The sequence below is a fragment of the Syngnathus acus genome, chromosome 21 (assembly GCF_901709675.1).
Source record: "Syngnathus acus chromosome 21, fSynAcu1.2, whole genome shotgun sequence".
Taxonomy (NCBI): Eukaryota; Metazoa; Chordata; class Actinopteri; order Syngnathiformes; family Syngnathidae; genus Syngnathus; species Syngnathus acus.
The window spans coordinates 14926747-14943423 of record NC_051105.1 but is presented as its reverse complement, the minus strand read 5'-3'; the positions used below and the strand labels follow the sequence as shown (position 1 = coordinate 14943423).

The 16677-nt window shown below is 43.4% G+C and overlaps 1 protein-coding gene across 2 annotated transcripts in view; it reads left to right on the top strand.

Moving 5' to 3' along the window:
- The first annotated feature begins 6811 nt into the window (after window positions 1–6811).
- tmprss3a (transmembrane serine protease 3a) overlaps window positions 6812–16677 on the top strand; it is a 102982-nt gene continuing 93116 nt past the window's right edge. The window contains exon 1 of one of the 2 annotated variants that reach the window (XM_037280677.1): window positions 6812–7079. In XM_037280677.1, the coding sequence (XP_037136572.1) occupies window positions 6928–7079 (152 nt within the window). In that variant the 5' untranslated portion in view covers window positions 6812–6927. The remainder of the gene's footprint in view (window positions 7080–16677) is intronic. The other variant, XM_037280678.1, reaches the window with a different exon arrangement.

Here is a 16677-nt window from a genome sequence, read left to right as displayed (position 1 = left end):
AGGCCGTCCCTCACTCCGAAGGACCTCAGTCTGCGCAGCAGGTGGAGTCTGCTCTGGCCCTTCTTGTATAGGGCCTGAGTGTTACCAGTCCAGTCCAGTTTATTGTTCAGGTGAACACCCAGGTACTTGTAAGAGTCCACAATCTCTACGTCCGTTCCCTGGATGTTCACCGGCGAGGGGGGGACTTTGCGCCGGCGGAAGTCCACCACCAGCTCCTTTGTTTTTCCAGAGTTAATCTGGAGGCGGTTCCGCTGGCACCAGTCCACGAATCTGTGATTCAGTCCTCGGTACTCCGTCTCGTCTCCGTCGTTAATGAGACCGACGATGGCGGAGTCGTCCGAGAACCTCTGGAGGTGGCAGGTTGATGTGTGGTGGGTGAAGTCAGCTGTGTAGATGGTGAAGAGGAGGGGGGCCAGGACGGTCCCCTGTGGAGCTCCTGTGTTGCAGACCACCGTGTCAGACACACGGCCTCCTGTCCTCACAAACTGTGGTCTGTTTGTGAGGAAGTCCAGGGCCCATGATGTCAGCTGCTGGCAGGCTCCAGCATGGTGCAGTTTGTTCCCCAGCAGTTCTGGCTGGATGGTGTTGAAGGCACTGGAGAAATCATAAAACATGATCCTCACAGTGCTTCCAGCCCGCTCCAGGTGAGCCAGGGACCTCTGCATGAGGAAGATGACGGCGTCCTCAACCCCGATGCTCGGCCGGTAGGCGAACTGCAGGGGGTCGGCGGAGGAGCTCACCAGGGGGCGCAGGTGGTGGAGGACCAGCCTCTCCAGGGTCTTCGCCAGGTGGGATGTCAGGGCCACCGGCCGGTAGTGGTTGAAGTCACTGGGGCGAGATGACTTGGGCACCGGTACCACGCAGGACGTCTTCCACAGCTGTGGTACCCTGTGCAGCCTCAGGCTCATGTTGAACATGTGCTCCACAATCCTGCACAGTTGCCCGGAGCAGGATCTGAGCAGCCTGGAGGTGATGCCATCTGGACCCGTCGCCTTCTTCACCTTGAGCCTGGCCAGTCCTCTCTCCACCTGGGCTGTGGAGAGCACCATGCTGGGTGGGGGGGTGGGGGGTGGGGTGGGTTGCAGGGGGGATGGTTGGTGGGTTCGGTGGAGTTGAGAGTGGGCTGGGGGGTTTTGGAGGGGAGGTAGCAGGGGGCGGGGTTGAGGTGAGAGTCCTCGGAGCAGAAGAGGCTCCAGTCGGGGGAAAGTGCAGCAGGGCTGGGTGGGTGGGGGGAGGAGTGGATGGTTGTTCAAACCGGTTGAAGAACCGGTTCAGGTCATTCACCCACTCCTGATCCCTGTCCAGCGCAGGTCTGGAGTTGCTACGTCCTGAGATGGTGTTCAGGCTCCTCCAGACCCCGCTGACGTCGTCCCGCTGCAGTTGGTCTTCCATCCTCCTCCTGTAGTTGCTCTTCCCCTCCCTGATCTTCTTCCTCAAGTCCCTCTGCACCGTCTTCAGCAGGTCCCTGTCTCCTGATTTAAAGACCCTCCTTTTGTCCCTGAGCAGGTCTTTAATCTCAGGGGTGATCCAAGGTTTGCTGTTTGCAAAACCTCTGACTGTTTTGGTGGGTATGGTGGAGTCTACACAAAAGTTAATGTAGTCTGTGACACAGCTGGTGAGACCGTCGATGTCGTCCCCGTAGTCCTCACAGAACACGTCCCACACCGTGGTCTCAAAACAGTCCTGAAGAGTCTCCAGAGATTCTTCAGACCAGATCTGTCTGGTGTGGGTGACTGCTGGTTGCCTGTGCACCAGAGGCTGATACAGGGGGAGAAGGTGGATCAGATCGTGATCAGATCTTCCAAGGGGGGGAGGGGGGATGATGTATATGCCTCCTTAAGGTTGGCATAAAAAAGGTCCAGTGTTTTATTTCCTCTGGTGCTGCAGGTGACATATTGGCTGAAAGTTGGAAGTGTGGATGAAGGAGAGGCATGATTGAAGTCCCCGGTAATAAGGAGGAGGGCATGTGGATGCTGTGTTTGCAGCCTGCTTACACTGCTGTGCAGGACATCGCGGGCTGCGTCGGCATTAGCATTAGGGGGAACATACGCAGTTATCGCGATAACTGTGCGAGAGTTCCCGCGGCAGGTAGTGTGGCCTCAAGCTAACGGCTAGCAGCTCAATGTCCGCGCTGCAGAGTTGCTCTTTGATAGTGATGTGCCCAGGGTTACACCATCTATCGTTCACAAACACAGCAAGCCCCCCTCCTTTCCTCTTACCGCTCTCTCGTGTCCTGTCTGCCCTTATCAGGTTAAATCCGTCCAGAGCGACGGCAGAGTGTTTGCTCTGTTAGCCAGGTCTCCGTGAACAGCAGCATGCTGCATTCCCTGTTTTCCCGTTGGTGCCGTGCCAGCGCCGTTAGCTCATCCATCTTATTACAGATGGATCTCACATTCCCGGTGATGATGGTGGGGAGTGTGTGCTTGAAGTGGCGTTTCTTTTTCCGGCACATAACACCCGAGCGTTGTCCTCTTTTCCTCCTCTTCAGCTCGGGGGAAACATTGGGCTTGTAGCCGGTTAGCTTCCCTTGGCTACAGAGGGCTAACAGCTGACCACGGGTGTAAACAATGGAGCGTTTACTCCCTGCTTCGGTGGTTGCTGGGGTGATGAACCAGGTGAAAAATAGGAAAAATAAAAGGGCCAGCCTCACTGTTTTTGCAAACATGTTTCTGCCCGGTAAAAAAAGAAAACACAGGACTGACAAAAAAGAAAAAAATAGTCCAAAAAACATATAAAACGAGACAATATACAGACGAGTCGACGGAGCTGCTGCAAACGTGTTGCCACTACCGCGGCGCCAACAAAGAAAAGCCGTATATAAAGATTAAACAGTTTGGGGCTCAAAACCGACCCCTGGGGGACACCACAGGGAATGTTTAAACATGAAGCGGTGTATTGACCTATTCTCACAAACTGCTGTCTGTTACTAATGTAACTTTTGACCCAGTTCAGAGCAATTCCTCTAATACAGGGGGTGTCCAAACTTTTTGCAAGGAGGGCCAGATTTGATAAAGTGAAGGGGCCCGAGGGCCAATAGTTTTTCCGGACATTTTTTAACTACAAAAAATTCATGCAAATACACACAGTTATAAACTAATTTCATTGTCACAATTGTCTTTATTTTTCAAATGACAAAATAACCAAATATAAGCCACTCAAGCAGATGTGAACAACTCTAAAAACACAAATTCTGCCTTTCATTCATATCTGAAGAGTCCGATGACATTGAACAAACTGTTTGAAATACCTTAAATTTACATGAGTTTAAAATTATTTTTGCCTCATGAACATTTTAAACAGGAGTTATAAGTAATGCAAAGTTGTCTCTTATTATTCAAACTTAAAAGAAGTGAATTTTGCTCTTGTCATTTACAATATCTTTCAGAAAGTAATACTTTGTGTCACGTCTACAGGTTCATAACATCAACAGTATTAACATGGCCACTTCGTAGCTTGATTTAGTAATATTTACTTTTGACTCACAGCCCCACGTGAAGAATTGTTGTTGTGATGCCAGTTCAGCTTGGAGCTGCTTCACTTTATCAGCGTGGTCACTTCCTGTTTGCTTGTCGTATGTGTTAGCATGTTTAGTCTGATAGTGTCTCTTTAGGTTGAAATCCTTAAACAAGGCAACCGTCTCTTTACAAATTAGACAAACACAATTGCTGTGATTTTCAGTAAAGAAGTATTGCAATTCCCATTTCTCTTGAAAGCGACGGTCCTCAATGTCAACTTTCCTCGTTTTCTTTGCAGTCACCATGGCGGAAATGAGCAGAGAGGGCTGGTGCTGCCACCTTTTGGAAATAGGAGGAATTACAGTTTCATTATTTTTTTTAATTCAGTTTGCCAGTACAGGCGGGCCATAAATAATACATTATAAGACCGAAGCTGCGGGCCATATGAAATCTGACCGGGGGCCGGATTCTGCCCGTGGGCCGGACTTTGGACATGTCTGCTCTAATACTGTAATGTTCCAGTTTATTGTCTAAAATGTTGGGATCTATGGTGTCAAAAGCTTTTTTTAAGTCAATGAATATTCCGGCAGTGTGTTTATTACTGTCAATGGAGTTTATCTCCTCTATTGTGTCATTTATTGCCATGGAAGTTGAATGGTTTTTCCTGAAACCATATTGGCTATCTGTTAATATGTTGTGCCAATGTATGAAGGACTGAAGTTTGGCATCAAATATTTTTTCTAGTATTTTTGAAAATTGTGACATGATAGAGATGGGTCAGTAGTTTGTGAAAAGGTGCAAATCGGAGTTTATATAAAGTGGAATTACAGTAATCCCTCGCTACATTGCGGTTCGTTTATCGCGGTTTCACTACATTGCGGATTTTTTTTCCAAATTAAAAAAAAAATTATAAATCAAAATTAAACTTCTAAATTGAGGAATTATGGCACGAAACTTGCCCACATGCCAGCAGAAGGCAAGGAGTGCCCACACAATTGCAGTACGTACACTTTTACCTTTTTATAATTTTTTTGTACTATATTTTCCAGATTATAAGGCGTACCTAAAAACCTCAAATTTTCTCAAAAGCCGACAGTGCTCCTTATAGTCAGGTTCGCCTTATATATATGGACTAAATTCCGGCCAAATTTAAACTGGCCCGAAGCATTGTGTAATAGAATCAATCATAATTGGCCTGCTGAAGACTATGAATCATGAATCAAAAAGACTATGGATCATTATTTTGTAATTATAAAGTAATTTGTTGTGTCTGAAGTTGAAATAAAAAAGATAAAATGGAGAATGATTTGATTTGGATTAAAAATCTGATATGATGCAACCTGGCCCGTTTACTGTAGTCACAAACACCAATATCACCCTTCTTATTCATACAACAATAAAACAAACTTAATACATCTAATAAAAAATTCATTCAACTTTCATAAAATTGTTAATTTGTTATTATTTTAATCTTTAACTTTTAAAGTTTACTGATCGATCTTGTCACGATTCGGAGTGGAAATGGAGCAGGGCGACCAAGTGCAGCTTGGACCAGGGTTTATTGGAGGACTCAAAAGGCAAACTGACACGACTTAACGAAACAATAACTTGAGTGACTGACCGGGACATGACGACAGCAACAGGAACCAAAAAGACATCGTGACACTAACACACAACACACAATGATCCGACAGGGAGTGACACACAGACAGGACTTAAATACAAGACAGGTAACAAGAGGCAGGTGAGAATGATCACACTAATCATAGGCACACAGGAGGGGAGGGGCGAGCACACAGACACACGGACAGAAACTACGGACACGTGCACACAGGAGGGGAGGGGCGAGCACACAGACAGAAACCACGGACATGATCGGGGACGAGTCGTGACATATCTGACTGTTTTGTTTTGTACTTATTAAAGTAAGCTTTACATCACTATTTCAAGTTATTATATTGTGATTGCATTAATGGTTCGCCTTATAGTCCGGTGCGCCTTACATATTGACAAAGTTTTAAAATGGGCCATTTATTGAAGGTGCGCCTTATAGTCCGGTGCGCCTTATAGTCCGGAAAATACAATAATAATAAGAGTTCTAAAAACATATTTACAGTGTTGTACCTTGTTATAGAAACATTGTTATAATAATAAAAGAGTTCTAAAAACATATTTACAGTCGGTACACTTGTACCTTGTTATAAGAAATATAATAATAAAAGTTGTTCTAAAAACATATTTACAGTATGTGTAACGAATTCTCCATGTTATTTATGTTATTCAGCCGTGCTTTGATTTGAGGTAGGGTGATTTATTTTGAAGGCTGTTTTCAGGCGATACCACTTCCTGTTTTACGTTCGTGTACATATGTCGGTTACAGTGGTACAGGAGTCATTGACGATGTAAGTGGGTCTCTTAACGAGAGAAATGAACGATCACATGTGACTAACCTTTAGGACAATGTAGTATTGCTCCAAATGTTCGTTTACATTCCTTTAGAGGCCCGTTTTCGCGTGTTAGCACGATCGCGAATTAGCATCTTTCCGCTGACTCGTTAGCCTGCTCAGTACTTCTTGTTAACATGTTACACGCACAGATGTATATTTGTTTTCAATATTTATACAAAATTTTCTGTATGTTATTTATACTATTAATATATTATTTACATGTTTGAAACAATGATTTAATGTTCTAATAATAAAATATGCACTTAAATGGTTTCATATACATTTATTGACACAAAAATGGACAGATGAGAGGGTGACCGTACTTCGCGGATTTCACTTATCATGGGTGGTTATTGAAACCAATTATCCGTGATAAATGAGGGATTACTGTATTTTTGCTTTTTTCATCTCATGAAGGAATTTGGCAGACATAAATAATAAATTAAAGATGTATGTTAAAGGCTTGGAAATACCCTCAATAACCCAGTTTTCATGTCAATTTCATCACAATCAGTGGACAGGTTTTGCTTACATCTGGAAACAATGTTGATGACTTCCCTGTCATCTACATCTGAAAGAAACAGAGTTGGTTTTCCCATCTATTAAAGAATAATCAGGACTTTCAGTACCAGTGATTTCTCCAGCTATTTTTTTTACCAATGTCCACAAAGTACTTGTTAAACTTATTAGCGATTTCATTCATGTTGTCAAGTGCTTCTTTATTCTCAGTAAAGTAAGAGGGGTAAGTTTTTTGTGACGTATTTTGATTTTTGATTATGGATTTGAGGATGTTTCATATGCCTCGTACGTTGTTCCTGTTATCTTTTAGAAATCTATGGTAATAATCTTTCTTAGCAGTCCGTATGATAGATGTCAATTTATTTTTGTATTTTGTGTTTTTGCTTTTAGTCTCACAGTCAACATTTCCACACTCTGGTCATTCATATGTTTCTTAGACTATTGTGCACAAAGTAAGGTTGATACATGCACTAAAGAGGCTACATTTAACATTCAATTACCAATTAATGTTTCTTGTTTTTTTTTTTGTCTTTGGCAGTTATGTCGAGTCATTCTTCATTTCCCTGACCTCCATTGAGCAGGACCTTCAGTACAATATGGTGTCCATGAATCTGAACCAATCACAAATCATTCAGCTCCAAAACATCACAACCTACAGGTACAGAGCATATAACTGTTTTATAATAATGCATTTTAAATATGTGTAGGCATTATATTACAAGCTGACAGCTAATTTATTGATAATAATAATAATAAAAATAATAATAATAATAATAATAATAGATCGGTTTTATATAGCGCTTTTCTAAACACTCAAAGCTGCTTTACATAGAAAATTCACACACACACACACACACACGAAGAGTTAAGGGTTAAATGCGGAGTTGAAGAGGTGGGTCTTGAGATGGTGTTTGAAGGAGTGCAGGGAATCAGCATTACGGATGGTCAGGGGGAGAGAGTTCCAGAGAGTGGGGGCAGCAATGGCAAAGGCTCTATCCCCAATAGTCCGGTATTTGGTCGAGGTAATGAGGGTGAGCAAGTTGGCGTCAGCAGAGCGGAGTCGGCGGGTGGGGGTATAGCGGTGCAGGAGTTCAGATAGGTAGGGGGGGCAAGGTTGTTTAGGGCCTTATATGTGGTGACAAGAATCTTGAAATGTATGCGCTGTTTTATGGGGAGCCAGTGAAGATGACGGAGGACAGGGGTGATGTGCTGTCTGCTGGGTGAGCGGGTGAGCAGTCGCGCAGCAGAGTTTTGAACATATTACAGTTTGTGAAGAACAGTTGAGGGGAGACCGTACAGGATGCTGTTGCAGTAATCCAGTCTGGAGGTAATAAATGCATGAATTTATGTCTCTGCTGCAGGGGTGGAGAGAAAGGGACATAGGCGTGCAATGTTTCGTAGATGGAAGAAGGATGTTTTGGTGACGTGGTTGATATGTGGTTCGAAGGAGAGTGTGGGATCCATATACAGTCCAAGATTTCTGCCTAGAGGGGAGGGAGTGACAGAGTGGCCATCAATGCAGCGTGTGAAGTTGTGGTAGATGGGGAGGCTGGATTTAGGACCGAAGATGATGAATTCCGTTTCGTTACTGTTTAGTGTGAGAAGGTTTTGGGTCATCCAGTCTTTAATGTCTGTGAGGCAGCGAGTGAGGGTGGAGAGAATGGCAGGGGAGATGGTTTTGGTGGAGATGTAGAGTTGAGTATCGTCAGCGTAACAGTGGAATTTGAAACCATAGCGGCGGATGATGTGTCCAATGGAAAGCATGTACAGAGTGAAAAGAATGGGGCCCAGAACTGATCCTTGAAGTGTGCAACAGGGGTGGTGTAGGATTTGTGTTGGTCAATGGTGAGTGAAATCTGTCAGACAGGTAGGATTTGAACCAGGAGAAGGCGGTGTTGGTGATGCCGACGGATTCTAGGCGGTTGAGAAGAATGGAATGGTTTACTGTGTCGAAGGCAGCACTGAGGTCAAGGAGGAGAAGGATAGTGAGAGAACCAGAGTCAGAGGAAAGCAGGAGATCGTTAGTGACTTTAAGTCGGGCCGTTTCAGTGCTGTGGTGTGTACGGAAACCAGATTGGAATGATTCATAGAGGTTATTTGAAAGGAGGTGGGTCTTGAGTGTAGATGTGATGGCTCTTTCCAGTAATTTTGATAGAAATGTGAGATTAGAGATGGGTCTGTAGTTGTTGGGGTCCTCAGGGTCAAGGCCGGGTTTTTTGAGGAGAGGGGTGATGACTGCAAGCTTAAGAGGTGAGGGGACTGTGCCAGAGGTGAGGGAGAAATTGATGATGTCTATGATGAGTGGGGCATAAGGGTGAGGCAGTCTTTAGCTAGTTGGGATGGCATGGGGTCCAGGGGGGAGTTAGAGGATTTCATGGTGGAGAGTATTTGGGAGACGTCAGCAGAAGTTATGGGGGGAAAAGTTGATAGCCGGGGGACGAATGATGAAAAGAATGTGGATTCAGGTTGTGGGGTACTAGAGGGGGAGGATAAGAGCTGGTGGTAGATGTTTTCTATTTTAGAGTTGAAAAATGACAAAAGTGTCGCATTTCTCTGGGGTGAATGATGATGAAGTATTGTCGTGGGGTTTGAGGAGTTTGTTTATGGTCGAAAACAGGGAACGTGGGTTTGAAGAACCAGAGTGGATGATACCAGAGTAGTAAGATGAGCGGGGTGGAGAAAAAGGGACGTAGGGCTTTGTTAAGGGCTGATTTATAGTGATGCATAAGGTCTTTGAAAGCGAGGGCATGGACTGTGAGGCCGGTTTTCTTGCATAATCGTTCTAGCTGTCAAAGTTGTTTCTTAAGTTTATGGAGTTCCGGGTTGAACCAGGGTGCGAAGTGAGTAAAGGTGACTGTTTTGGTTTTCAGAGGAGCCACTGTGTTGAAGAAGGTAGACATTATGTTGTTGTAAGTGTTGACAAGGTCCGTGGGCGTTGGGTTTTCTGGGGGGTGAGGGCGGAAAGGGTTTCTGATATGCTGGTGGAGAGACTGTCTGAGCAGATGGACTTAAGTTTGCGAAAGGTGATTGTGTGGTTTTGTTTTGGTTCGCGGGTGGGGTGTCAATATCAAATAAGATGGTTAGGTGGTCAGATATGGGGTGGTCGAAGCTAGAAATGTTGTGGATGTGGAGGCCAGTGCTGCAGACCAGGTCTAGGGTGTGTCCATGCTTGTGGGTAGGGAAGGTAAAGTGTTGAGTGAAGCCGGAGCAGTTGAGGAAATCCAGGAAGTCCATAGAATGTTTGCAGTCAGGGGATTCAATGTGCAGGTTAAAATCACCAAGAAGCAGGAGGGATGATGAAACACAGAAAAGTGCAGTGATGAATTCTGAGAGGTCAGATAGGAAAGATGGGTTTGGTTTGGGGGGGCGGTAAATAATAACAGTAATGAGGGGTTTAGGTCCTGGAAATTTAAAAGCCAGATGTTCGAATGATAGGGCAGAGGGGAGGGACAGGGCGCGGGGTTTGAGGTTTTGATTAAAAATAGCAGTGATGCCACCCCCTCTGCCCTCAATGCGTGGGTTGTCCAAGTAAGAGTATCCTGAAGGGGTGGTTTGATTTAGTGAGAAATAGTCCAGGGGTTTTTGCCATGTTTCATTTAGGCAGAGCAGATCAAGTTTGTTGTCTATGATGAATTCGTTGAGGATAAGGCTTTTATTGTTGAGGGAACGTGTGTTGAAGAGGGCGATTTTCAGGGGCTTTTGTTTTAAAGCCGGCGAGGAGGTGGTTGGGATTGTCAGGAGGTTGAAAAGGTTCGCAGAGGACGAGTTCTGATGACGTGAGTTGGTGTGATGTCGTAAAGAGGAAGTGTGGAAGCCGTTGTGTGAGCTGCGTTCAGTCCAAATTGTTGGAATACAGTTTTCGGTATTTGAAGAGTAAATGAATTTTCGGCAAGATCCGCGGTGGATGTAGGGGGGCGGCGAAGAAGGGCAAGGTCTCGGAGTGCGCTGACCAACTCCCCGGAAGGAGGAAGTGCGGGAACGAGTCGGCAAGTAATGGAGTACCATGACGGACGTGGAGAAGTGGCGGATCCTGGAGATGAGTGGAGGCGTTAGTTGCAGCCGAAAGCCAGATGGTGCGAAGCGCGAGCGGCAATGGCGTCGTCCTCGACGGCGTCGTCCTCGACGGCGTCGTCCTCGACAGCGGCGAGCCGGGCAAAGCCCTGGGCGCAGGAAGCCGCGGCAGCGCCGGCCGGCGATGCAGGGCCGCCAAGGAACCCACCACGTCCAGGTAGCGTCGATGGCTCCCACACCAAGCCTCACGGCACCAACAAGCCCAGCCAGCACACAACGGACACAGATCACGCTGAGCTTTTTGAAGCTGTAACCTCGGTATTTCGGCGGGTAATCCGGCTTGAGATCAAGGTAGAAATTTGTCGGAGTCGGAGCAGCGAGAAGCGGCAGCCAGGTGCACCCGCGTCCTCACGCATGCTCAGTCGTTGTTAGGGAAGGTATTATATTATATTATATTATATTATACTGTATTATATTATATTATATTATACTGTATTATATTATATTATATTATATTATATTATATTATATTATATTATATTATATTATATTATCCATCCATCCATTTTCAATACCATTTGTCTCCACGGGGCTCGCGGGTGTGCTGGAGCCTATCCCAGCAGTCATCAGGCAGTAGGCGGGGGACACCCTGAACTGGTTGCCAGCCAATCGCAGGGCACACCAAGACGAACAACCATCCGCACTCACACCTAGGGTCAATTTGGAGTGCTCAATTGGCCTACCAAGCATACTTTTGGGATGTGGGAGGAAACCGGAGTGCCCGGAGAAAACCCACACGGGCACGTGTAGAACATGCAAACTCCAGACAGGGAGGGTCGGAGGATTCGCGCCGCCGAAATATGCTACTAATGGCAACCACATGTCTTGTGCCGGTGCGTGGCGACCATGCCGCCATTACAAGAGTCGGTAGTGGTTCTTGGTCCAGGTGTTGGTCGCTGAAGTGGTCGATGTCTTTTGTCATGAAGGAATGGAGCAGGCCGACCATGTGCAGTGAGGACCAGAGTTCATTGAAAGGAAAGGGGGCAGTGGAGAACAGAGACACAGTTGGGGCAGACGCTCATCGACAACGGGGAGGGAACAGAAGTCCACTCGGACCAGGAACAGAGACAGGAAACAGGCACTGACCGTGAGCCTACACAAGAGACCAGCGGGAATGCACGAACGGTACAGGAACAGCAGGAACAGAAACAGACAGAAACTAACATTAGACACAGACAGGAAGAAACACGGGGGCAGGGTTTAAATACAGAGGTTTTACAAAAGGGAGGAAATGACAGTCGTTACGGTGATGATGGAGGCGTGGCTGAGGGAAAGTTGCCTGCTGGATGGCACGGGCACGTGACAGATCTCTTGTTTACTGCAGGAGATGCGTTCCAAAACCACCAGCGATAACCAAATATCTGCATAATAGGAATAATATGTATTTATTTATGTATCTATACACTATCATTTACTATGTTTTGTTTCTTGTTGGCCGCTAGAGGGCATAGGTGTATTTTAGGTTGAAAACTCTGCTGTGGAATTACAGCGGGGGAGTGACGTACCAGGAAGTTGTCTTATTTGATTGTACAGAGACATGTCAATAGTTTTTTTAATCTCACCCATCCGTTTGTTATAACCCTTTGAGTGGCAATAAGAGTAGGTTTAACATGTATAACTTTATTAGTTTTTCTTTATTTGCTTAATCTTTACAGTGCTAAAGATGTAACTATTTTAGTTTTATGTGTTGAATGTTGGATGATGTAAACTGCATGTGCCTCAGTGCTCGCTATTGCCTTGGTTGTTGGTTCTTCTATATTTATTGTAGTTTCACACCTTGTTGTTATAAATTCTGCCAACGTCTGTTCCTTGGAGATGTTGCAAGAAGGAATTTAGTTGGGTGTGAATCTCAGTATAGAACAGGAGCAGGGCTGTGGACTCGGTTCGGACTCGGGGACTCGGACTCGGCCGGACTCGGTCATTTTTGCCGGACTCGGACTCGGTGCTGATTTTGACCGAGTCCACCGAGTCCGACAATAAAAAGAAGAGGCAAGACGCAGCCAGAGAGTGTCAGGTTACAGTCAGCGCGGTAGGAGTTGGAAGAAGCAGTAAAAACTCCACCAAACTCGTCGTAATGACCCGTGATATATGTTATATCCTTACTATTTTCCAGGTTCTTAGATAGCAAGAATAGGTCAGACAACGACGTGAATGATAACTGCTTTATTCCTTACTCACAGTGCGTTCACAGGGCGTACCAGAACAACACAGAATGCCCATCCCACTTCCGGGGTTTTTCTACTACGGAATTTGAGTTAGCCCAAAATACACAACATCTCTTCCCCTCTTACAATGAACGTGCTATATGCATGAACAACATAGTCTTATGCACCTATAACTTGACATCTTCAAGATCTATCAATAACTACCATTAAACAATTATCATATATGGTCCAGACAATTATGACAATAATATTCCCATGAAACCTTAACTTTGGGTGAGGGTGGACTACCTCGAATTATACCGAATTATAGCGAAAAACCGATGTCGTACGGCGTCGTACGGCGTCAACACTATGTTGTTTTCAATAAAAACATGAAGAACTCACGTTTGCGTCAGTCAATTTTAATTTTTATATAGGATTATTCTCATTTGATGTCTTTAAATTCATCCGCGTTCTGCCATTGAAGCGGGGTGCATTCAAAGACCAGTCGTACAGACGGAAACGTTTTGTGATCAAATCTTTCGTAACGAGAATGATTTGAGTGAATTGATTTGAATGAATAATTGAGAAGAAATTTCAGTTCTGAAGGCTCCTTTTGTCCCAAGCAAAGTGACAGATGGTGGGGAGGGGGGATAAAAATTGTAAAATCAATTCACTCAAATCATTCTCGTTATGAAAGATTTGATCACAAAACGTGTGTGGCTTTTTCTTAAATGAACACGTTTGACATTGCTATCGTGTCAGCTTTTAATTATATTGCGCTGTCATGTTAAAGCAAATTAATAAATGCAACAATATTAATTTGCTTTGAAAATACCTGAGTAATAAAATAAAATGGATGGATGGATGAATGATGATCACAATTAAGTATAAAGTCTCCTTTGTAATTTATACTCCTTGTAGCCTGTACCCAAAAAGAGGAGTTTCTTTGCATCGAGGTTTATGCAAAGAGCTCACGTAATTATATTGTTGCGTTTTGGTGAAGTGAATGAGTGTTCCGTCTGTACGACTGGTCTTTGAATGCACCCCGCTTCAATGGCAGAACGCAGATGAATTTAAAGACATCAAATGAGAATAATCCTTTATAAAAATAAAAATTGACTGACGCAAACGTGAGTTCTTCATGTTTTTATTGAAAACAACATAGTGCTGACGCCGTACGACATGGGTTTTTCGCTTTCCAAATAAGGGGTCGTCACTAATTATTTGTGTTTAGATAAATGTCTGAGCTATAATGGTGTAATTAATGATTAAAACTTGAAAGTATCTGTTTATTGTATTCGTTTATATGTTTAATAAAGACAAAGCCATCACAAAACTGTTGTAATTATTTAGATTTTGATCTAAATTAGCCTTGAATAAAGACAAACCAGTCACATGAATTAACAGAAAAAATGGACAGCCGGACTCGGACTCGGACTCATGGCCAAGAGGCCGGACTCGGACTCGGTGCAAAAATCCGACCGAGTCCACAGCCCTAAACAGGAGTTACATTGAGTGCAACGGAATATTAAAGCTTTATAAACCCTCCCCCATACTTTGACGCTACATAAACCTTTCCCATTCCCTTAATAACCATTCTCACACTGTTCTGTGCATGAGTTGTACTTTTAAAGTAAATATAAGAACCGTAGATGTGAAAATAATTTTGTAATTTGTAATTAATTCATTATAAAAATCGCAAAATAGTGAAGCCGCCAAAGGTGAAGTGCAAAGGACCAATTGAGCTCCTGTTTTGTGTTATGATGTTTACCAACCTATTTAAAAAATTTCAAAAGAGCAAAGGTAGTCGAAATAAATTGAGGGAGCAAAATACCACATGTGACTTGTGTTAGAATATCCACATATCCAAGCACTTATTTCAAACACAACTGTTTTGAGAATAGAACGTAGTAACACATAAGACATAATCACAAAATTATTCCAAAACATTTCAATTAAGTACCTGGTGTCCTAAAAATGTATACCGACTCTAAATAATTATAAAATATGTATTTATTCAAATTACCGTATTTTTCGGACTAAAAGTCACTCCGGAGTACAAGTCGCATCAGCCATAAAATGCACAATAAAGAGGAAAAAAACATATATAAGTCGCACCAGAGTTTAAGTCACATTTTGGGGGAAATTTATTTGACAAAATCCAACACCAAGAACAGACATGAACCAGCAACAACAGGCTAAACGATACGGTATGCTAACGTGACAAACACAAACGAGGAGCTGAGAACAGGCCTGACGCAACATTAACAGTTATCCAAATAACTATAACATAAATACCGTTTTTTTCCGTGTATAATACGCCCCCATGTATAATACGCACCCTAACAATGGCATGTTGATGCTGGAAAAAAGCCTGTACCCATGTATAATACGCACCCAATTTTTTTTTTTTTTTTTTTTTTTTTTTTTTTAAGTCCCAATGATCGTCACACACGCAGGGAGGCAATGGGTCCCATTTTTATAGTCTTTGGTATGGTCTTAACTAGGCTGGATGTATTTTTTTTGTTGGCGTTGATTTCTCCGACTGCCCATAAAGGCACCACCGCGATCAGTTAGGTTAAAATGAAAAGAGAGGAAAGTGACGTGCGGACATGTGAAAAAGGCGGCTCTGTATGGGAGAGACGTTGAAGAGGAATAAAAACACCCTTGGAAACCAAAACTTGCCCCTCGTCGTGACTCGGAGCCGCAACAAATGTTTCGGATTTGTGTAGGGTACATTGTGACAGCAAACGAGCAGGTGATCGAGCAAGCGTCTGATACGAGAGCATTGCGTTCGTATGGAGCGTGTTTGAAGTGAACAGCAGAGACGAAAGGAACAAGGCAAAGTGTTGTGAAATAAAACATTACCTGTAATACGCATTTTGTTATTTGCTGATTGTATTAAACTATCACATTCATTGTCAGTCAAGAAGAGAAGAGGACTATTATCCCTTCTTTGACGAAATGACCAGAGCACAGTACAAACACACTATTGTTCTTTCGGTATTTATTCAACCCACATTCTTTCACAACATGACAAGAAGAGAACAATACATAAATCAATACTCGTACCAGTACCATGATTTTCTTAAAAAAAAAAAAAAATAAAATAAAAAAAAAAAAAAAAAAAAAGATTTTAATTAAAAAAAAAAAAATTAAAAAAAATTGTACCCATGTATAATGCGCACCCCAGATTTTAGGACAATAAATTAGTTAAATTTTGCGTATTATACACGGAAAAAAACGGTAACACTTTTATCAAACTATCTGTGTCACTCCAAATCATTAAATCCATCGATCGAATTCTTCGTCCTTTATGTAAACAACGCCGTGTGTGCGCCGCGCCGTTGACGTCGAACTCGTCGTCAGTTGCAGTTCAAATTATTCCACAGACCCATTTAACGATATATAAACTATATATCAAATAACTATTATATAAACAACAATATTATTAAACCATCTGTGTCACTCCAAATCATTAAATCCATCGATTTAATTCTTCGTCCTTTATGTAAACAACGCCGCGTGTGCGCCACGCCGCTGACGTCGGACTCGTCATCAGTTGCAGTTCAAATTATTCCACAGGCCCATATAACGATATATAATCTATATATCAAATAGCTATAATATAAACAAAAATTTTATCAAACCATCTGTGTCACTCCAAATCATTAAATCCGTCGATCGAACTCTTCGTCCTTTATGTAAACGTGTGCGCCGCGCCGCTGACGTCGTCAATTGCAGTTCAGATTAGCGATTAATCCCTCGCTACATTGTGGTTTGTTTATCGCGGTTTCACTACATCGCGGATTTTTGAATTTTGAAAATTTGTGAATAACTTCACATATAAATCGCTCCTGAGTATAAATCGCCCCCCCCACCCAAACTGAATAAAAACGCGACTTATACTCTGACAAATACGGTAATTTAACTTTTAAAATGTATAACAATTTACAAGCAAGCACTTCCTCCTCACAGTTCAAAGTTGCAGGGTGCGAATCAGGCTCTGGCCTTCCTGTATGGAGTTTGCCTGTTCTC